This window comes from Taurulus bubalis, assembly GCF_910589615.1.
Source record: "Taurulus bubalis genome assembly, chromosome: 4".
In the NCBI taxonomy this organism is placed as follows: Eukaryota; Metazoa; Chordata; class Actinopteri; order Perciformes; family Cottidae; genus Taurulus; species Taurulus bubalis.
Window position 1 is genome coordinate 5,463,641 of NC_136592.1, and position 22,993 is coordinate 5,486,633.

At 47.4% G+C, this 22,993-nt stretch overlaps 1 protein-coding gene across 1 annotated transcript in view; it reads right to left on the reverse strand.

Annotated features, from left to right (window-relative positions):
* The window catches only part of LOC306735896 (transcription initiation factor TFIID subunit 4), a gene marked incomplete at both ends in the record, with an annotated part of 72,441 nt that overhangs the window by 38,252 nt on the left and 11,196 nt on the right, over nucleotides 1-22,993 (reverse strand). The window contains 7 exons of the mRNA XM_079217466.1: nucleotides 2,460-2,585; nucleotides 5,398-5,528; nucleotides 10,886-11,055; nucleotides 17,003-17,120; nucleotides 18,842-18,917; nucleotides 21,466-21,675; nucleotides 22,663-22,752. Of these exons, the coding sequence (XP_079073592.1) occupies nucleotides 2,460-2,585; nucleotides 5,398-5,528; nucleotides 10,886-11,055; nucleotides 17,003-17,120; nucleotides 18,842-18,917; nucleotides 21,466-21,675; nucleotides 22,663-22,752 (921 nt within the window). The remainder of the gene's footprint in view (nucleotides 1-2,459; nucleotides 2,586-5,397; nucleotides 5,529-10,885; nucleotides 11,056-17,002; nucleotides 17,121-18,841; nucleotides 18,918-21,465; nucleotides 21,676-22,662; nucleotides 22,753-22,993) is intronic.

The window sequence follows — 22,993 nt, forward strand, 5'->3', positions numbered from 1 at the left end:
GAGTCGTTTTGACAAGTTTTGTCTGCTTTTTCACTTCGTTGCCCAGGCGGTTTAAAAAAACTAAAAAACATGTTTTAAAGCCCCCGGAGCGGTGTACTTGTTTCTTTCAGCTGCGGGGTTGTGTGTGGAAAGTTAATATTCTGTCAATATATTCTCCCAAATGGGTGAAACTTCTATTCCCATCGCTCCTCGTGCAGCAGTCACTGTTCTGTTCATCATCGAGGTTCTCGCTCACTGAGAGACGTATATATTCACAAGTAGCCAGTAATCAAGAGCAAGCTGTGCGTTACACCGGTTTGTTTTGTATTTTAGTATTTTAAATAGGAGAGTGGTGTGTGTGTGTGAGAGGAAAAAGCGAGATAACATCCTGGAGTTTTGAGGTTTACGATGTATTCAGTGATGGATTTCTCCCTCTCTCTACTGATTGGTGCTAAATGGAGAGTGTGAATAAAAAGATTTTTTTTTTGTCTTTTTAAAGAATGTTAAAGGACAAAATGCCCACAAAACAGACATCTATGGTTTAGCGTGTAGTTCATTGCGAGTTAAAAATTAAACGGTGATAAAAAACATGAAATCGAAGGATAATAAGCAACTTTTATTTATGTTTCCATTAAATCATTCTGATAAATATACTTGTGTCCACACAATAACAGAGAAGAAAAAGCGTGCATGATTAAATAATAGGAATAAAACAAACACTAGTGTCTTGGTATGTAATATTTTGTACAATCTTAAAAAAAAGAAAAAGATTTGCTCTCTAAACTTCTGCTCAAACTCAAAACGCCATGGCAACGGGCGCCTAAAAAAAAAGGAGCCACGGACACACGGCTCAGAGGTGAAGTCAAACTCTCCTCGCGCAACGCAGGAAGCCCGGGGCGACGCCTTCCAACGGGAACTTGGCCAAATCGGCAGAAGTTCCCCAGTAAAGCGGTGAATGAAGAGAGCTGCTCGGCGCCTGACGCAGAAAGAGCGCCATATCCACTCCTTAAACACACACACACACTTCTTCAAGTGGCGCTTTCCTGCTGAGGCACTGTCGTTTTTCCCTTTCTTCTTTTTTCCCCAGACAGGTCGTGAGGTTTGGTGGTCCGGCGATCATCAACCAGAGGATTTTCTAATATCCTGCGTGCAACCGGAGCGTAATAATGCAATTAAGACGGTGAGGTGTGCCGCAATGAGAATCTTTACTGTGGGACATTTGCTCCATTCAAAATTAATTAAATTAACCTAGCTTTCTGCTAATGTTGCACCGCCGGGCATTTTCATTTGCGAAAAGATTCTCTCTCTCTTTTTTTTGGGGGGGGGGGGGGGTTCAGTGGTGATCTTTATAAATGTGAAGACTTTTCTTTCACTGACAAACAGATGAATACTTTGACGGCTAACAAAAGCAAAATGAGAAGAGTTTGAAATACCTAGGAGCAAAGTTAGTGCAGCGTATTGTGTGTTTGACTGCGTCATGAGACACAATGTAGTGTTGTTTTCCAAAGGGACAAAAGGTCACTTAATAGTTTGTCCTTTAATAAAAGGGACCACACCCACTGCACTTCTTCCTGTCGATTAATACTGGACATGAACCCTGAGCTCTATTCCAGGTGGCTTGAATTACTCTCTGCTTTGGCAGCGATGGAGGTTTTAGCAACTGGTAACTGTTGGACTGCTGGCGGCCGATGAGATGGAGCCGAACTCAGGATTGTGTTTGAAGCCCCTTGTGCAACGTTGTGGCGAAGCCAAAGTTCTGTGCAAGTTCTGCATTGTTTTATATTATATTTTTTCTTGAAGTTGTTATCAACAAAGGTATGTATATATATATATATATATATATATATATATATATATATATATATATTGATTACATGTGTGCTGTGTCTGAAGACGACCCCGTCATCAAGCATTGCATTATGAGCTCATAAAGTGGAAACAAAGCAACCGTCTCTGTTCATGATCACTAATGCAGTTTTGGTCCTGTGCTTTTTTGTGTGTGCAAGTTTTCCTGGTAAAAAAGAAAAGAACAAAAAGAAGCCGACATGACACCGGACATTCAGGGCAACCAGGCGGTTGTGTACGAACGGGGGTTTTAAAAAGAAAAACATGCTGGCCCTCCTGACTCTTTTAAACTGATGCTCTGTTTCACCTGAGCTGTCAGGGCTTGTGATAGAGGGGGGTGTTGTGCAGCTTGTACATGGGTGTGTGTGTGTGTGTGTGTGTGTGTGTGTGTGTGTGTGTGTGTGTGTGTGTGTGTGTGTGTGTGTGTGGGAAGTTGCGTAGTGTATGCGCTGTGTCCGGTGAGGAAGAGCCGGGACAGAGGAGCCCTGGGGCCGGGAGCCTGAGAGGACGCAGGGAGGTCACTTCATCCACTGGTGTCACACTCTAATTCATCTGTCAGAGCTTCACACACACAGTAGTACACAAAAAACACACACACACACACACACAGGAGGATGGAGGAGAGGGAGACTTACTTTCGCTGCTTTCAACAGGATCTCCCTCTCCTGCTCGTCCTTCCTCGTCTTCTCCATTCTCTCCAGCTGCTCGAAGAAGCGCAGCTGGGAGCGAACGTCTGCCGACTGCTCGTAGCACTCGTCGTCCTGACAAGGAGATGGAGAGAAAATCAGTGGGGTGGGGAAAGAAAATGTAAATACGAATAAATAGGTACGGGGTCAAATCACGTCAGAACCTCAGGGCAGCCCTCAGTCCATCGGTACGCGATAGATTACCTAGAAGTGGAACTGGATTAATAGAACATTGATTTCTAGTAGTGTGGTCGTAGAATCTGACATCAATGACAGAATATTCAGAGTTTCATGTTCTCTCAACCAAACAGAGAGCGCTGTACGCAGCCAGCAGCAGCACGGTAATGACTGTCCTACATTAAAAAGGGGTCTGACAGCATTTTTGAGCGATCGCACAGAACAGAAGATGAACAATATGCTCCAACTAATGATTATTCATGATCTATATCATTGCTCCGTTTAATTTCATCATTTACCGTCAGGCAACAGAGAAAAGCCGCAAATCCCGATAATTGAGAATCTGGAACCGGACATTTTAGCTCGGGAAAAATAAATGTTGCTGATCAACTTTCTGTCGAAAGACTGAAAGTTTCAGCACTTATTGCACAGTGACTATATGTGGAAACACGTTATGGAGATAATTGCCGAAAAGAAGTTGCACAAAATGTATGTTCTCACAATGAAGCGTGCAGAGAAGGTACATATTACAGTCCTCATTAAAAGTTAAAGTTATACTGTTTTTTCCTAAAAGATTCACTCTGTATAGACTCAATAAAATAAAAAAGAAGCTCTTAATCATCCCGTCTGACCCACTAGAAGGGGCTGCATCGCCAGAGCCCCCCGCCTGGATTCTCTCTCTTCTTCTTCTTATCTCGCTGTGTTTCGGACGCTTCTGGCCGTCTATTAAAAAAATAGAAAATAAAACATCGCGACCAGGTCGTAAACACGCATCCGAGAGGAGGCTACTAAAAATGGCGGGCACTGTGTTGGAGAAGAAAAAAAGGCAAATGTAGCGAGGTGAGGTGGTTTACTTGAAGTTCGCAATTAGTTGTCGTCGTAAAAAAAAATGTAAAGAGCTTTTTTTCTGAAACACTTTGTCTGGGTGTTGACATTGACTTGTAACTGGGGTGGAAGAACACACACACACACACACACACACACACGCACAAACTTATTGTCTATTTAAAGACGATGAATACTCTTTGCACATGGCGCCATCACCCTCCCACTTGGGAAAAGGAAAGGCAGGTGCGGATAAAAAAAATAAAAAATAAACTTTTGCAGGTCATCAAACGTTAATAGGATAATTGCTTATTTCACATGTCTGTGTGCGTATACTTCTGTTTGTCACCTATGCAGCTTTCTATATCCCGCTCTTTTCTATCTGTGTCTGTGTCAGAGGGGTACGTGTGTGTGTGTGTGTGTGTGTGTGTGGATGAGAGGAGCTGGGTGGCACACAGCACAAAGACACATCAGAGGCCCACACACACACTCTTTCTCTCGCTCCTCTTTGTTGCAGCGCTGAGCCTGCACTCTTGCCGTAGCTCCTGCCGACGCCACCGAAGCCCGGTTGCTCTTTTAAGGCCGCTTTGTCTTTTGGTCTTTTTCTTTTCTTTTTTTTTCCGCTGATGTCAACAGAGTGGCTTCACAGAGCTCTGTGTGTCTCTCTCTCTCTCTCACACACACACACACACACACACACACACACCTCATTTACTAAACCACAAAAAAGGGAAAAAGAACGAACAGAAGAAGAAGAAGCGGCAAACAAGATGGGGACAGCTGTAGCGCTGCTCTTCCTCCCTCCTCTTCTTCCTCCCTTCACAGTGTCGGTAAAAAAAAAACACATTTTCAAAGTTTCCCCCCACTGTTCTCCCAACAACGCAGAGATGGGATATTTTCCTTTAATGTACACCAATTAGATGCGGTTGTATCGCTGCATTCAAGGGCTACGGGAGACAAAGTCACCGGTAACGAGAGGAGTACCCAGGACGAGCGCTTGGAAGTTCCTCTGTACCTAAAGTTTGGCTGACTGACTGAGAAGTCTGAGCTCTCTTGTTTATCAACTTAAAAAGGTAAAAAAAAGGTTTCTCATATTAACTTCTATGTGTTTATGTTAGTGGTGCATTTGCACTTTGAGTTTACGCTTGAGACAGATGAAAGCGCATTTTGTGTGCATGGCACTGCGTATCTGTGTGGGAATGTTGGGAGCCCATATTCAAGTTTGTGTGTTTAAGAGTGTGTGTGTGTGTGTGTGTGTGTGTTTGGGCTCGAATGTCCTGATAAAAGTTTATTTTCCAACTCCAGTGAGTGATCTGGATGCTGATGTTGCCAGAAAACATGAACATAGTCTTATCCAGTCAGAGTATGGCGTCCCGCCCCCGATCTGGACGGACGGGCAGGACGGACAGTCACACCATAAAACTAACTAACTGACAGATCCGTGGACCGGCAATTTCGTGTTTTTGGGGAGTTAAAATGACTGTTTTTGCCATTGCAGTCTAGTGTGTTTGAAGAGAACGATACAACGGGTTTGTCTGACGGCAAAGTAAAGCGGTGAAAATATACTAAATATAGCGTACACCTAAAGTTGATTTTCACTTTTTTAGGTTGGCCTTTTTTTCGGTGGCTAACTGTCCCCGTCCACAGTTGCTTTTTCTAGCCATGAAAATCCCCTTCGACGGGGGAACAAGTTATTCCATTGACAAAAATGTTACCTTCCAGAATGCAGGAGTACTGGGATACAACTAGTGGTGCAACGGACCATAAAACTTACGGATCGGATCAGTATATGTAAATGTATAGTGCTCCTTTTATTCATAAAAACACACAATTCAAATGATAAGGACATATGTGTGTGTGTGTGTGTGTGTTGCGTTGTTCCCACCTTACAGGAGTCCAGTCGGTGCTGCGCGATGGTAGAAACCTTTTCTACCACGGTTCGAAGTCGTGACTGTGCGGCGTGTGAGATGAACGTCACCGCCTCCAGTGGGACCTCTGTGACTCCGAACTTCTTGGCTGTGAAGGACACACACACACACACACACACACACACACACACACACACACACACACACACACACACACACACACACACACACACGGGTCAAGACAAAACGTCTGCGATCAGTCCATCGTTATGAATATCACTCCGACGCTCCTTTCTCCCACAAAAGGGGACAGTCAGGACTTTTGATTCTCGTAATTAAAACCTCATTCGTCTCGCCGATTCTGTCGCAATTGAAATGTTGATCCTCCACTTTAACCATCTGGGAGTTTTATAACACGGCCTTTATTCATTTAATTTACGAAAGGGATAAACGGGTTTAAAACTGATTGTTTTATCATCACTACACTCGCTTCCACGACTCGCCATTTCGAGAAAAACAACAGCTAAGCAGGTAGAAGGTAATTGTTTTTCGCTACCAGCACACACACGCGCACACACACACCATCCCATAAAAACACAGCAACAGAAGATTGCAACTTTCATCCTCCACACACACACACATATACATCTACTGTACACGCACACATCCGCACGGGTAAACTGTCTGGATTAGTACGTGCAATTAACTCCCAGAAATAGGACTCATCACACAGAAAAGTTAATTTGTTTCACAGTCTTAGTGCAAAATTCCAGAGTGGCTTTACTAGCTGAGCTCCTTCGAGTGTGTAAACGACATTGACCATCTCTTTTTCACAGGAGAAGGATAATTTAGTTTCCTCGGAGCAAAACTCATCTGAAGTCATAACAAAAGAGAGGAGGACAGACTTTGGTGGGGTTACTATCTGTTTGCAACTTCCTTTTAAATTATTCCATTACCATAATTTTCTCTCTGGCACCCTTTTAAGTAAACCACACCAATTATTTAAATCAGCCGAACAATACATATACTCCTCATCCGCTGGAGCTTTGAAATAGGATGGAGGGAGCCCTGTTAGCCTTATAATTACAGGGGCAATACATGTGGCAATGTCACCGGGTCAACGCAAGAAACACTAATGGGCTTCTGCTTCCTGAAAAATAAGATCTTTCAGGGACATTAATATTTCAGAGAAAGTTTAAGAGACTTAGCCAGGGAGCCACATTACTGTGAGCAAAAAACACATTCTTGAACTTGTACAGAAACAAATTGCTATTATTCACCTAAAAAAAAAGGGGCCGAGAAACAGACTAATGAACTAAAAGGCTTTGATATTGTTGCTTGATTTCTACAAGACTGAAAAGATAACAGGAATAACATGAACCGAAGATTTACGTCTCCAGTTGGGTGGAAATATGTGCAGTTCTCTTTATCCATGCAAGCTATATGGCTCTAGGCCCGGCTACGTTAGTCGTCAGTCCGTCCGCCACTTTCAGACTGAACAATCTAATCTCAGGCGATTATTGGATGTCATGAGATCTGGTGCAGATATCCATGGTTCCCAGAAAATGCATCTCAATGAATTTGGTAATTCTAATGCTATGGTTTATGACCAAATACCTGCAAAAGTAGTCACATCGGCAGGTAGGGGTCGGCTAATATGATCCCAGAGAGTGAGTGACTGTACATATATTGAGAGAAACTTTCTTTCCTTCAGCCATTATAAGAAAAAAAAGCTGTCGGTTTTACTAACAGAAAAAGGGGTCAGGGGTTTTTCTTGAAAGGAATATAAAGACACAAAGATGGCTTTACACTCACAAAAAGAGCTCACCCAGCACCCAGTACATTTGGACTGTTTCTCACATGTGCAGTTGCAGAGCTTTCTAAGGTAAGACTTACTACAGGGTATCGGTACGACAAATCAAGTAAAACCTTTGTGAACAATAACTTATGAGGTGAATCATAGATCTTATATGTATTTTTCCCGTATTGAGTCACGCTCTCTTGTTAGATAACACCACTGCAGCTGTCTGCTCGTCACTTTCAACACAACAGACAGCATCACGAAATCCAATGGAGAGACGCAATCTGCATGGAGGCCTGGAAACTTGAATATTTATATATTATAGAACTGAATGGTATCCATAGCAACAAGGGTCCCCCTGAAAAGGAGCTGGCAGTGAACACGAGTAACCCAACTACACTAGTTTGTATCTGTAATACCTGCAAACTCTTCTTTCTTTTCTCTGCCCACGGACATTTAATAACCCAAGATCCCCCCGAGACACGAGCTGACACACTTGCATGTGCTGATGGGGATGAACTTTAGCACACAATCCTTTCCACATCAGGAGTCAAGAGCCAGTGCGGCCACAAGGACCACTCCATCAACAAATAGCACGTTGTAATATGAGCACAGCTTTTGCTACAAACATACAAGGAACACTGGAAACCAAACCCGCATAGAGGCTTATTGAAGACTTACAACACACAAACAGACTGTATTAACAAACAAAAGGCTCGGGGATCAAATGTGGTAAAATGTAAGTGCAGTGTTTTGTGATCTGGAGTGAATTGCACATTGTGACCCCAGAACCTGAGGTTTGATAATCTCCTTTCAAGGCCCCTGACCTCAGTTCGATTCCTCCTCCAGTCCCACTTTTGAAAAAATAGTGAGCAACAAACTTCGGCCAACGCAAAGGCTAATATCCTGACACCCATGCAACAAGTAAGACTCTACATTTACATTTTTTATTTCTGCATTTTTAGGATAAATCGATTTATCTTTAGAGCTAAAGTAGGAAAAAACAAGTGCAGTAGGGGCAGTAAAGATGGGAACATTCAAAATTAAACAGTTTAGTCCTAGTGTGTTTTAGTAAGTACCACGTATTGGCCATACTAATGTAATCTAACAGTAGATGTAGCACAAAAATGCCACATTATGGTGAACAAAGAGACCAAATATATTCAAAGTCAACAATACGGCTTGTCCACTTGAACACTTGGCAAGCCGGGCTAGTAAATCTAGCATCTGGCAAATGATAAAAAATAATAATTAAAGACATTTTTCTGGAGCTGATGATGCCAGCGAGCTAACCAGTGGACAGCTGGCTAGTTAGCTACGCTTGCTAATTCCGCCATGCTACAGTGGTAACAGAAAATGAGCGGGTTGGTGGCCAGGCGACTGCCTGTCGCTCTAGAGGAGCACGAGCTCGTTGCCTAGCTAACTAACCAGCCATGAGACTCCGGAGCGGCGACAACACTTTGCACCCCCTCACCCTCTCAACTATGAGTTTCACCATAACGACTCACAACAATCGCCATTTTTCCTTTAGTACTAGTCAAATGACCACGGGAAAAACGTGTTTCTATGTTAAACAAAGTATTTCTGACGCCAAGAGATGTTGGAGTTCATGTCTTACAATTAGAGGGCTAACATGTTTGTGTTGAGCAGTGTGTTTTTCTTCCCCTGCAGCATATCATGCTAGCTCCATGGTAAACCTGACATGATGCGAGCGCGGCATGAGGCACTTCCTATGTTTTGAAAGTGAATCATGTTCAAGTTGAAGGAATTAAAGCTTGAGAACTCAAATCTTCCCATTAGAATCAACCAGTTTTTCTGTCAATGCTATCCTCTCTCTTCAGCAGTTAGATTGTGCTATCAAGACGTATTATTATTATATAATCCTCATACAAATGCTTATTTGGTTGTTTTTGCGTTTTTCAAGATCTGTTTTCCAAGAACAAATGACAAATGTCCCCTGCATGTATGTGTGTGTGTGTGTGTGTGTGTGTGTGTGTGTGTGTGTGTGTGTGTGTGTGTGTGTGTGTGTGTGTGTGTGTGTGTGGCATATCTGCTGTGTTTCAATGGCACATCCGTCTTCTTGTTTCTGTTCTCATGTGTAAGTTTATGCGATAAGCCCACATACACATGACTATGTGTGTGTGTGTGTGTGTGTGTGTGGGCACCTCAAAAGTATCAGTGGACGATCATTACTTTGAGGAGCTTTTCTAGCGCGCTCCAGCTGTGCTTGTGTTCTGGTTCCTGATCTGGGGAGGGGTTGGGTGCTTTTTTGCTTCAGAAACGCTACACACCCCCTCCATGCCCAGCTCAAGGACCAGCCTGAAGAGATATGAGGAGGGGAGGGCGAGAGAGGTTTCTGGAGAGAGGGGGGGGGGGGACAAAAAAAGAGGAGACGACACAAGGATATAAAGAAAAAGGGGGTCTCCACTGATTTAAAAACACAAAAAAAGAAAGATGCTGGGTCCCCCGTCTTTTTGCAGAGATGAAGTAAAAGAAGAGGCAGAGCCGAGTGGAGCTTGGTGCTCGTCTACAGGAGAGCGGTGCAGCCGAGGCTCTGATTGAGCGGAGCTGGCAGGCCCGGGGAGCCTCCCTCGGACTGCTGTCAGCTGAGAGCGCAGAGAGGCCAATCACTGACACAACAAAGCTGCACAAGTGCCACTTCCCCAGCAGGGGGCGCCTTAGCCTCCTGCCCCTGTATCATGCTGTGTGTGTCCCCCACCCACCCACTGGCCCCCGGAGGAAAGATATATATTTTTAAACAACCCTTCGGCCCCAAAGGTGACAGGATAACAACCACGCCAAGAGTCCACGTAAGGAAACGCGACCTGCGGGGTTCCGTTGCTACACTAGATACTTTAATTGAGATAAAACAAGACGAGGGCGCCAGACTGCCCTGTCACGTGGAATTATGCTGTGTGTTTTTGGATCCGATGCACAGGAGCGAGGTGCTAGGCCCCGCTTTGACTTTGAGTAGTCACGCTCATTATACGTTTTCACAGGTTTCGCCGTGCGGCGGGAGCCTGAAGTGTATTCCGGGCAATAAGAATGCCTGAAAGGTAGCAAAAAAGAAAAGGAAAGAAAAAGAGGTAATGAAGACACTATCACTGTGGTGTGATGGTACAAACCAACCAAAACCCCTCCACCTGTATCGATTAGCACGCGCAACGCCGTCTGCCTTCGGAGTGTCAAGATCCACTAAGAGAAGAGAGAAAGAATCAAAATCCCACTGCCAAGTCTTATTCCTCTAAACTCTGTTCCTTTAGTCCAGAGGACAATCTGACAGCCAGCCTTCAAAAGACAAACCCATAAAGTATTTATGTGTGTGCCTGGGGTCCAGTGAGTTCAGACAGCCACTGAAGAATTCATTAAAGGAGGTGAAAGAATTGTTAAGTGTATCAAATTTAAGCCGAGGCCAAACAAGAAAAGGCTCAGACTGAACCGCTGAAGGAGAGAAAAATCAAGAACTGTCTTTAGTGATGACACTATAAAAACAGAAACAACATGTTCCTCACGCAAAGAGACAACAGTTGGTGATTTCATCACTGCTACCGCCTGGATGTTCAGCTTTGGATCGTTCTCTAAAGAGCGGAGGCGCAGGGGGTACTTGTTCTTTTGCTGCTCGCCTCCTCTAACGGCAGCTCAGGACGTTCAAGAGTTAAAAAAGGTTGGCGAGTCTCGACGTTGCCGCGGCGCACTTGTCTCACCCGTTTCCAGAATTCGCCGATGGAGCAGGCCCGGGTGGAGAAAGGCCTCATCTTTGCACGAGCGGATATGCGTTCCCACTAGCTCGGAGTTGGTGGCGAGTATTCTCGCGCTCTCCTCGTTCAGGTTCACCCCGGCCATGGAGGCCACGTCGTTGATGTCGTCATCGTCCCTGCAACATGAGAGATGGTAGATTAGCAGAATAGATTAGGACTCAATGACATCGGCACTAGAATTGCCATCTCGCAGTTGTATGCTTCCACCAACTTCACTTGTCACAATTAGAAGTGTTTTTCAACCTTTTTTGAGACGCGGCACACCAACAACCCAAAAGGTTACAAAATGTCACATTGTAGCATAATACAGCATATATGGTAGGTCATTATTGCGCTCTCTACTGGCATGGAAGAGTATTTCATTACTATGCCAGCCACTATGTTGCAGGCTCAGACGCTCAACAATGGAAAATTATTTGCGGCAACTAAATAATATTTTTTTGGACCGATAAAGTGAAATTGGACATTTTCCCGCGGCACACCTGACAATCGCACTGGTGTGCCGCGGCACAGTGGTTGAAAATCACTGAATTAGAGTCACAGTGACCTTTGACCACTAAATGCGTATCAGTTTTTTTGTGGACGTTTGTGGCAAATTTAAAGATAATTCTGTCCCGGCGTTCCTGAGATTGGGACGTACTGCCGGACAACCTCAGAAAACAATACCAGGATGGCTTTCTGGCAATTTGACGTCCTCTATCCGGTTCTGATTACAGATTTTAAGGCGTTCACACATCTTGGTGCAGAAGACACACCACGATAGACGTTCGTGCCGCAGAGGAACCACGTAGTTCAGGGTGAGCTGAAGTCAGGGAAGGTGTCTGCCCCTTTGGGGAGCTGTCTTTAGGGATCTTGTCCTCGTCGCAGCATTAGTGACCCCTACTGGTTGGTCCGTCTGCGCCGTCTCCTGTCTACACCCTTCACTGTGTGGAGAAACAGGCTTTGGGCTGTAGTGCAGGGGAAATGGTTATGACAAAATGAAGATTTTGTAGAGCAACCCCCCCCCCCCCCCCCCCTTAATATCAGTATTCGTGTCTCAACGTTATCAACATACGCTCCTGCTTTTATTCACAACTATTTTTTCCTTGGCTGACAGCATGCATTGGTTTTGTTACAGAGGGCTGCGCGCTGGTCTTAACGGCATAGGAATCCCATTGCGGGCTCTATTTGTGTCGGCACTCTGTGAGGCGGGGAGATGAAGAGCGTTTGGACCGAGCTAAGGATGCTCCTGAGGATTGGCACGGAGCCGTGATGAATCTGGCCGTGTGCTAATGTCAACAAACTCTATTTGCACACCGCTTTGCCTCCCATTTCCCTTTGATGCGCTGGTCATCTCTCACAGGCATGAAGCCGATTTCACAGCGTTTACATGTTCTCTCACATTAGCAGGGACGTGGAGGAGGCCCTCGCATCCTTCAAAAGGCTGCGACTCTCTCTGGGACTTGTCGCCGAGGCAAATCCCCCCTGACACACACACACACACACACACACATCTCCTCCCCCATACAATTACAGCACTTGGCAGGTAATGGTTTGCGATTTCTGGCCTGAAACACGGCGCGCGGTGACGTGTTGTGCTTACAGGACTGGCCCAGAGCGAGCAGCGGATCCTCTGAGTGGCTCTGACGGAAGGGAACAGAGAACCGCAGAACACACACAGAGAGTGTGTTCCGAACCGCTCACTCACTGGCTCACCTCCAAAGTCATTTGCGTCTGATTGCCACCGCTGTCGGTTGCGGCAGAGCTTGTTGCGTGCGTGGCTGCGCCTTTTGTGTGTGTGTGTGTGTGTGTGTGTGTATGCGCCGTCGGCCAAACTCCACCCCGCGACGCCCTCCCGCTCCCTGGGTGCCGGCCGCGGAGAGCAGATATGAAACTTGACACCACGGCAGGAGGTTGACAAAGACGATTAGAGCATCTCCCTGAGCCCCGCACACCTCTACCTTCTCCGCTCTTGCTCTCCTCCTCATCCCCTGCTCCGGTCTCATTACGGCCTCACGGAGAGGATCTACATAACGACACGGGCAGGGATACGCAGGATTATACCCTGTGCCGCGCCTCAGTCCGCGCACCCCTTCTTCATCGCGTCCTCGCGGATAACTCGTCCTGAAAAGGAACACGCCCGAGGCTACGCTCAGTCGGGTTAGGGAGAAACGCCGCTCCCTCCACTGCTTCAAACTATACGTGCGGTCTGGTTAAATGTGCCGGTCGGGTTATTTCTCACATGTTCGGAAATGGTGACAAAAAAGAAACACATTTGCGGACAAATGGGCAATTATAGTCGATGAGAATGCTGAAGGAAGCGGAGCGAGGCAGCTGGACTCCTGAGGTTGACGGGAACACAACAGGTTAGATTAGATTATTTACATGAAATAGGTTGTGGGCCGCATATGAATCGCATATGAATCGCATACTATTCATACACACTGAAATATTTTAAATTGTTATTCATTTTTTTCTGGTAGATGACAGATGATTAACCCCAGGGGTTGTGAATGTATATCAGAAGCATATATATATATATATAAACAAACAAATGTCCACTTTTTAATGAATGAAAACTTTGCATAATGGGTATAACGCACTCTAAAAACATTATTAACTGTGTTAACAAGTGCAATTCCTGCAAACTGGCTTAGGTAGTAATACTGTACCAGCTACAATGCATAGCATTAGCCTAGTTAGCAAATATATTTATGTATACCAATCGAGAAAAGAAAAAAAATACATAAAAGTGAATTTATAATTTAGTAACCTCTAATGGTCTGTTCAAACACAAATAGCCCTGATGAAATAGGGGAACAGAAGTAGTGTTCTTTTTCCAATGTGCTCCAATTTGAACCAGCAAGTTAGAAGTAAGTGTGAATTTATTTAATGCAGTATAATCTACACTGAGTATTGGGTAACATCCAACAACCAAAAGACATGAGCGATAACACGGAGGTTACTGCACGGCACGGGAACATTAAGCCAAGTGTCCAAGAGCAGCGGCGATAGTCGGAGCTGATGGTTCTTTTGGTCTGATCTCTGGCTCGCCAAACCAATCGGGAGTGCCAGCAAACAGGGCCTGACAGTCAAAGGCTCAATATTCCCCGCGACCACCGCTAATGAAGCGGAGACGCAATTAGCTTCCACCGCGAGAGCTCAGGGAGCAGCCTTTTCAGTTATTGGTTCTGGGCTGGCTCGGGGACCGGGAGCCGCAGGGCCCGCACGAAGACATACATATGCATGCCGTTTTCCATATCTAGCCAGTGTGTGAAGCTGGAGGGGGGTGTGGGGGGGGCACACGCCATAGGTGATGAGAGGATTGCCATTTAGAGCGTGTGGATGGATGGACAGAGGGGTGTTGCATGCACCATCACCGGCATCAATACAGACGCTGCAACCCCCCGCGGGCCGGGCACCGGGGCCTTTATCCACAGGGGCCGGGGGGCCTGATTGATCCCTGTGACTAACACCCAGGCCTAACACCCGGACCACTGGGAGGAGAAGCTCTCCACCAGGCGGCTGATGACCCGATGGATGGTGATGAAGGCCCAGGAGGGGCCAATAATAAAACCCAGCAGCCGAAGCGGCTCGGTGTTTAATAAGCGGTGGACCACCCACACTGGAGCTGCCCACCGTCATCCTGGTTGGCCGCGTTCTAGATGTTTTGACGAAGACGTGAGCCAAAGTACGTTTTGCTTGGATGTGGCCCGCCTATAAAACCATATTCCAGACTTTCCTATTGTTGAAGTGCCCCCATTCTCCCTCTTTACCACTCCAAACACGAGCTGACCGCGTGGCTGCTCGGCGTCCGAGTCTCTGCGTCAATCAGTTGTGGGAGGTCACCTTTGAGGTCTAATGGAGTCCAATTTGAGTTGTATTTGTACTTATTTTTTACACAACATCAATTGTAGCAATTTACAGAGCAACAAAGGATGTAACCACAAAAGCAGAATGAATTGACTTTGCTAGATGGGGGAGAGAGAAAAAAGGGCCGGTGGACTTAAACAACCTACTGGCAGGAGTGTCTGGCGAAGCAAAAAAAAACGTTATCTGTGCGTGTTTTTCCCCCGTGCAGCTACGCAAGTGTCTGTGAACGCACGCGGATGTCTCTATGTCCACGGCGTAGGGAACGGGGTTGAGATTCAGGGGTGGTGGTGGTGGGGGGGGGCTGAGCTTGGAGGGTTGGCAGAGGGCTGAGGGCCTCGGCTGGCTCGCCTGTGATTACAGCGGATGTTGAGTGTTTACAGAGAGATGAGGGGGGGGGGGGGGCACAGAGACAGCTGCTTTCACTCTGTACTGTAAACTACCACACACACACACACACACAACACACACACAGAAGGCTGGAACTGCACTGGAAAGCCCCACAAGCCCCGCAGTGTGTGTATACATGTGTGTGTTTGTGCTACAGCTGGCCCGCCGGGACCCCGGTGGCTCGGAGTGACAGACGTGGTGCGGGCCTGGTGGGACGAGAGGCTGCTGGATGCTGACCGGCCAGGCAGGAAGTGCTGTTTTTTTTTTTTTTTTCCCTTTCTCACGATCATTTTCAAACATTTTATGACATTTTGCTCGTCTTTTATGTTGAGATTTAGAAGCAGCGAGGACGCGTCGTTCAAAAACAAGTTTTATGAACAAATTGCACCTGCGCAGTTGGAGATAAGAACTCGGTAGAAACTGTTATTTCTCTTCGTCGTGATTCACATGAAACTGTTGGCGGGCCCCTTCACCGTTTAATGTGGAGTTTGCGGCTCGAGCTAAGATTGAAGATGACAGTAAAAAAAAAGAGTTTGTGTAGCTCAGAGAGGCTTGCCTGAAAGAGAGCGAAACGACCAGAAAACAAATGAGAGATGACGATGAAGTCAAATTTCTAACGGGAGTCGAGGGAGTTCGGATCCGGACACTCGGCTTGTCCCACACGTAAGTGCAGAGCAGGCAGACCGTCACGTGACCTGGATAAAAGGGAAAATACGCTGCCAAATGTCAGTGGCGTGCCTCTTCCGTGACAGTGGTGCTGTGCGTTATTGGGCTTGTGTCGAAACCGCCGCGCTTGTGTGTGTGTGTGTGTGAGATCACCGCAGGGGGAAGAGAGAGGTCGACAGTAACAAGCGAGCCTGACAGCTTAATTACCAACGCAGCCAAAGATTTATTGGTTTATCAATGAGGGCCTCAGGGGGCGGCAGCCTTTCCCCCTTCGGGAGACGGCAGCCATTACCCGCGAACCCGTTGGCCCGCGTGACCCAGACTCCTCTGCCACCCCACCCCCCACCCCACCCCACACACACCCCCGGGTCACGCCAGGCCAACCCTGAAACTCTGCTCCTGTCAGCACACGCAAACACACATTGGACACGTAAACAATACTCTCAGATCTTTAGGGATATACACATATGTTCATGTGCATCCAAGCAGGGACACAAACAAGAGAGGCGTATATGCAAACACACACCAGCACGCATATGCTGCGCACACACACACACACACACACACACACACGCAAAGACCTCGCGCAGAACATGAACCACAGAGGCCAGCATGTGGGCGATGAACCTTTTATGTTTTGAGACAAAAGCCCAGCTGAAGCGGTGGAGACGGTGAGAGCGGAGCTGCAGGCTAAAATGCCGTATGTTTGACTTAACCGAGAGGTATTCTTTTTCAGAACCGCATCCAGAAGAACTCCCGACCATCTGGACGCAATTACCTTGTTTCTAAAAAAAAGAAAGAAAAAAAAAAAAAATCAAAAATAAATATGAAGCCGCGGCTCGTTGTGCGATCCTGTCGAGGACGGGTTGTGTGACACTGACACGAGGAGAGGGCGATCCGCGAGGGGTCGATCTATTGGCTGGCTGGTGTGTTGCTATGTGGTGGTGGGCGCACGGAGAGAGAGAGAGAGAGAGAGAGAGAGAGAGAGAGAGAGAGAGAGAGAGAGAGAGAGAGAGATGGCCAGTGCAGGCAACCGGGATAAACACTGGGAGTCCTTAGCTGAGAGTGTAGCCCGTAGTCACAGGGTGGGGGGGTGCATCTTAGTGAAATGCTGCCCCCGTGTGACGGCTGCCGGGAACTGCAGTCGGAGAGCCGTACCTGAAAGAACCTCCTCCGGGGTCGTTGAGCTTGTTTTTCTGATTCCCAGAGATCTGAACAGCAGCAAGGCCCAGGGGACTTTTGCCCGCTTGGATGAGGCCGCCCTTCCCCATTGTGCCTGTTAAGAAAAGAGAAGGAGCGGCGGGGGAGGGAGAGGTGGGGACAGAGAAGAAAACACGAAACAAAAACAGGGAAGGAGTAATGTTATCATTGAAATGTCCCCTTCTATCTGCGTCAAACATCCTCCCGTCAGACGACTACCTTCAAGTGCGTCTCTGTCACCCTCGCGGGGGTAGATGGAGGGTAAGGGGGTGGTGTTGGAGGGTGTGTGTGTGTGTGTGTGTGGGTGGGGGGGGGGGGTTACTGTCGCCCTCCCCAGGTCAGCGCGGACCAGCGTCGCTCTGTCAATACCACTGCGCTTCACCGGGCTCTCCTTACACTCCTCAAACGCATCCCGCTCGGAGACACACGTTTTTTTTTTTCTTCTTCTCTCTTCTTCTTTTCCGGAGAGGCACAAGGACTGCCAGAGTGAATTTAAACTTGATTTTTAACAGGCATGTTCCTCGCCGAGAGGCACAGCGAAAGTATTTTTAGAAACTATCCCTGCATTCCAATTTATGGGCATAAAACAACCTACAGATCTTCCACTGCAGGCGATCGCAGGGAAGGGGGCAGATCAAATTTGTGTGTACCTCCGATTGCGCGCGCGCACAGAAATAGGTACGCACACACACACACACACACACACACACACCACCTGAGAGCACACAGCTCCTCTTCGGGGAGCGTTACGCCCGGCTGGTGCTGGGGCGATATTTGCGGGGCTTCTGTTGGGAAGAGTGTTTGTGAATCAGTGTGAGTAAGCAGCAGCAGCGCAAATGTTTGAGAAGGCTTCATAACCAGACAGGAGGAGGAGGAGGAGAAGAAAGAAAGCACCTGTTCTCTCTGTGGCTCCTGTCTGTTTACACATCTTACAGTCTACTGAGAGAACTGTGAAGGTTTCACTCATGGCTTCCTTTGTTCAACCCGTTTCGCTGGCTCTTCATTCAACCAGAAGGTCGGGCTGAGTCTGAAATACCTGGCCTCACGGGGAGGAGATCAAAAAAAATTAAGAAAAAGGTTGCAGGCCAGAAACAGAAGCGGGGCGTGCGTCTTGACTTCTTCAAAAAGGTGGACGACTCTAAGCTAGCGGAGGCGAGGACAATACAAGTCAATAGAAATACGTGAAAAAAGCGTTTTTGAACATTTTGAAGTCGGGCGAGAAATTCCCGTGACGCTGCTCCTCCTGTCGTCACGGACGTCCTGCTGTTGTTGAATCAGGGAAACAAAATGTTACCCGTAGGTGGGCACTATGAAACTATGTGTATGAATGTATGTGTAAGCACCAAAAGGGGACAAACAATAGTCGTATTTACGCCTACATGGCGTTTGTTTTTTTGTTGATACGAGCTCCAATGATAACATTTCGGCATCCATTTTTGTCACAGCTAAATCTGTTCATTTGAGTCCCTCCGGCTGCATTAAAGCAGCTAGATACGGTGAAGTTCCCCGATCGCCTCCAGGATGATGTTGTGAACCCAGACAAGACGGCGTTTAGTTTCCCCCGGGGTATGTGAGACTTTGGCAACATGTACAAAGTAGAAACATTATTTATGGTTATTTCGCCCGCCGTCAATACCGGCTCAGTTGATCAACCGTGGAGATAAGCGCGAATAACAAATGGTTCCCGCGAGTAACGCTAGGCACCAAAATTTGCTCCGCGTTTGATTGTGAAGCACGAACGAGAAGAGGGGCCCCGAAATGAAAAATGTCCGGTAAGTGCACGTGCTGTCGGCCTACCTGGCGTTCTGATGGACTGAGTGATCACCAAGGGCATCCGGACGTGGCCCCCAACGGCGCCCGCCGTCTTGATACCCTGAGGAGGCAACAACAACAACAAAGAGAGAAGAAAATGAGAATGTAAACTGAACCGTAGCATTTCAAAGAATGAAACAATTTCGTAAATGAGAGCGGAGATGAGGGAGTACAATACTTTTACGCCATCCCTGAGAGGAAGCGTTCAGGGTGGGGGAATCAACGTCGGCTCCCTTTGCAGACTTGGTTAGTGAGAAGAAAGGAGCCGAGAGCCACTCGCTCTGCGTGCTGATCTCCATCCTCGCTGAGCGACATGAGGAACGTCTGCAGCGTGCGGCGTCTTGAGCGCGTGAAATGCTCAGGATGGATTTCTGTCACTGTACGTGACCTACATTCGCGTTCCCACGTGAGACAATAAGAAGTCAAGACTGCGGTGAAAAAGTAGTTTAGAAGAAGAAGAAGTGGTTCTGGTGGAGGAGGAAGGAGAAGGAGGGGAGCGGGGGCGGGGGTGCTTGCTGGGCTATTAGAGTCACTTCCTTCCTTGCTAGCAGCCACGGGGCCGGCCTCGGGCTCAGCCATCCATTCCTACCAGTTTGCTTCTTGCTGCATATTTTTTAGCCTTGTTTTCCATTCCCTGACACATGCTATATTACTGTTCAAGCTGCTTTGAAAAAAAAAAAAAAAAAAGAAAAAAAAAGAAGGAAAGAAAGAAAGAAAAAAAAGGACAGAGGCCATTTTTTTCCCAGAGATCCACTGCAGGGGCTTGTGAGAGCGGGAGGGAAAGGGGATGTGTGTGTGTGTGTGTGTGTGTGGTGGGGGGATACATTCAGTGCAGGCAGAGATAGCGAGTACCTCTGGCCAGCCGGCGACACAGTTAAGAGGGTGGGAGTCAGGTGGAGCGTTTGTCAATCAGAGGTTAAACAGGTTTTTCCCCTCTGCTTTGAAACCAAGTGAATATTAAATGACGGCCATGGTCACTGTAAACAAAATGACACGTATGTTTGAAAGATCGGCTATCTCACACACATTCCTCAAAAAGATGGAAATACAAAATACATCTGCCCCCATTGTTGCGGTGCAGAATAAAGTAGTGCAGTGGTCGTGATGTGGCCTAGTTACTGGTCTCCATTCATTCACCACCAGATACATCGTTTGCCCTGAGGAAGTTTGAGTTTTTTTTTATTACAACTAGCGGTGTAATTCTTTACAAAATCTAATTACAAAATCATCTTAAAATACCAAATAATATGAGACATATTTCTGATATATTGCAATAAAAACAAAGCCGCGATCACATTAAACCCAAACCGTGTCGCGCGACCTCCAGTGACAGGATTTATATCAAAAAATTATATTTAGAGAGTCCCTACGCACGGCAGTAATTGTCATTAAGTTACAATTGCTCCACTTTCCAGTGGAGACTCTTCCACAAGCAGCTACTGTAAGAAAGCCATGCTGCGGTGGGACCAGAGCCTAATTCAACTAGCCGTCTGCTTTCAGACTGTTGGTGTGCCGGGGGCGATCATTTACTAATGTTTTGTGTGATAACTTATGCTGGTGTTTTATGCATGCATGTGTGTGTGGGGGGGGGAGGGGGAGAGAGAGAGCGAGAGCGAGAGAGAGAGAGAGATACCAGAGGCCTGTTCTGGACATAGACTGCGGCCGCCACGTTGCTTTAAAAATTGACCCGGGGCTGACCTAGTTACCTCGCTTCACCCTTCAATGGTTAACGGGCGGAGGGAGGAAGGGAGGGAGGGAGCGATGCGGGGGTAGATACAGTGAGAGAAACTGTTGGGACGAGATGGAGAGAGAGACACCGAGCAGAGAGAGAGAGCATAGGATGGAAAAAAAGAGGGAAAGAGAGAAAACAAGTGAGAGAAAGTAAAAAAAAAAATAGGAAAATGGTGAGAGAGAAAAAACAAAATGTGAAAGAGAAAGCTAGCACCCTCCAGCCCGCCCCAGACCAATCTGAGCCTGACCTCGCTTGACCCTTCTGCGGTCGGTGTTTGCTGCTGGACCCTCACCGCACCGTCACTGGACAAACTTGCTGCTAACCTTGGGAACTGCTCGTCCGGTTGCCAGGGGGAACGGCTATATACGGGAATAAGGTGGTGGGGGGGGCGGGTCTTTCACCGGGTTTAGAGCACACGCACTCGTCCCTCGGTCAGGAGACGTTGCAACGCAGGTGTTGAATGAAGTCGAGCCGACCGGCCTGCTGGACTTACACTCGAAGCCCCGTGTGTACAACGTGTCATGTCAAACAATTCTAATGGCAAACCGTTTAGTTTGTGGAAAAACAAGCAAGCAATCCAGGTATTACTTCTCAAAGAATGACTTCATACGGTAGGATCAAAAATGAATGAATAAGAAAGAATAACAGTAAGCTCCCCTGGATGCAGGAACCCGTGGATAAATATATGATATAATATTACCCAGCCTCCTTCGCTCACACTCTCTACGTCCACATCTACGTCCAAATTACCGCTCTTGTTCTATTATATAAAGATGTTTGACTTCCTGTGTTCTGCTACTCTCGGGGTGCCTCTGAGTCAAATCAAATAAGCCCCGGATGCAGCAATGTGTGTGTGCGGTGTCCACTCGGTACGTACCACGCCAGCTGCATGTCCCAGCGTCCCGGCGGGCAGCACGCCGGCACCCGTCGTGACGCCGACGCTGTTGGGGTGGCGCGCGCGGACAGCTGGCCCGGCCGCAATGGCGGGAGCGAGGCCGCAGGGCGCCGGTTTGACTCCCTGCTGCGAGGACGGGGTCACGGAGTGCTGACTGCTCAGCAGCGACAGCCTCAGGGCCGGGAGGCTCTTCTGTTGACGGGCAGAGAGAGGTCGGCGGTTTAGAGTCGGAGAGCGGAAAAACACACACATGGACATACACAGCTGGGAGGAGGACAAAAAAAGCAAATGGCGGCGTGGTCACTGGCTGGTTTAGCGTGCACGGCGTCATGGTTACAGGCTAATGATGCTGAGATATCTCACGTTATACTGTACGTTGCAAATAATAATTAAAAAACATTTCCTTCTTCGGTTTAATTCGATTCTACGAGGATGAAATGCCGCACACGAAACATGGCCGCGTCCTGGTAACCCCTCGCCGAAACCTGAGGAGCCGCTGCCAGCCCCACGCCGACTATTTCAGGCAGATTGTTTTGACGTAAGCGACCTAACGCTGCATGACAACGTGTGTCTGTGGCCGCGTCGGGCGGTCGGGCCGCCTTGATGTGACGCTCATCGCGGTTGGCTGGAGAAACCACCGGCGGCTGCTGGCAGGGAGGGCTGCGGGGGCCACTGTCACACACAGTCAGAAGTCAGGCCAGAGGGGGGCGTGTGTGTGTGTGTGTGTGTGTGTGTGTGTGTGTGTGTGTGTGTGTGTGTCATTCTACTGTCAGGGGCCTGGCCATCACTGGCCTTGGTGCCAGGGAAAAGGCTACTTTAGGGCGTGGGTTTAGGAGAATACATGAGCGCGCCAGCTCGAGGAGCCACGTTTAGGGGGGCGATTTAAAGGGCAGGTTCAGGAAACGGTTTGATTTTAGGGGTCAATTTAGAGCTAAGGGGCCCAGTTAACTGTTAAAGTTGGGCCCCAGTAATAAATAATAAAAACATTTTAAAAAGGGCCACTTTGTGAGACAGGTAAGCTTAGGGTTAATTGTTTCGTAGCCAGTTTAGAAAAGGCTGTTTCAGGAGCTGAGGGATCGAGGTCAGGCAACAAGTCAGTGTAGTACGCAGATTTAAAAAGCTGATGGAGAGCAGGTTAAACTAAATTAAAAATGAAATGTTGAGAAGCGAGAGCCACACCTTTAGAAAGGGCACCAGGTACGGCTGCGGAGATGATTTGAGCTCAGTCTGCAGCCGGCTGGTGAACTCCTCCGGGTCGATCTTGGCGTCCTGTCATGGTGAGGAGGGGTAAAAGTATAAAACACCAGTTCACAAGAGAGCCCAAGAGAGACAGCAAGTTAAACCACAGCACGCGGTGATTTGAATGCAACAAGATGACATCCCCGACTCCAATCCCGACTCCTCAGGTCTGGAGCGAGGAGGGGTTGGGAAAGAGCTTCATGCTGCCATCTACAGGTTAAAAGTATTCATTACAACAACACACCTCTGACTGACTCCTGTGAGTATTTTA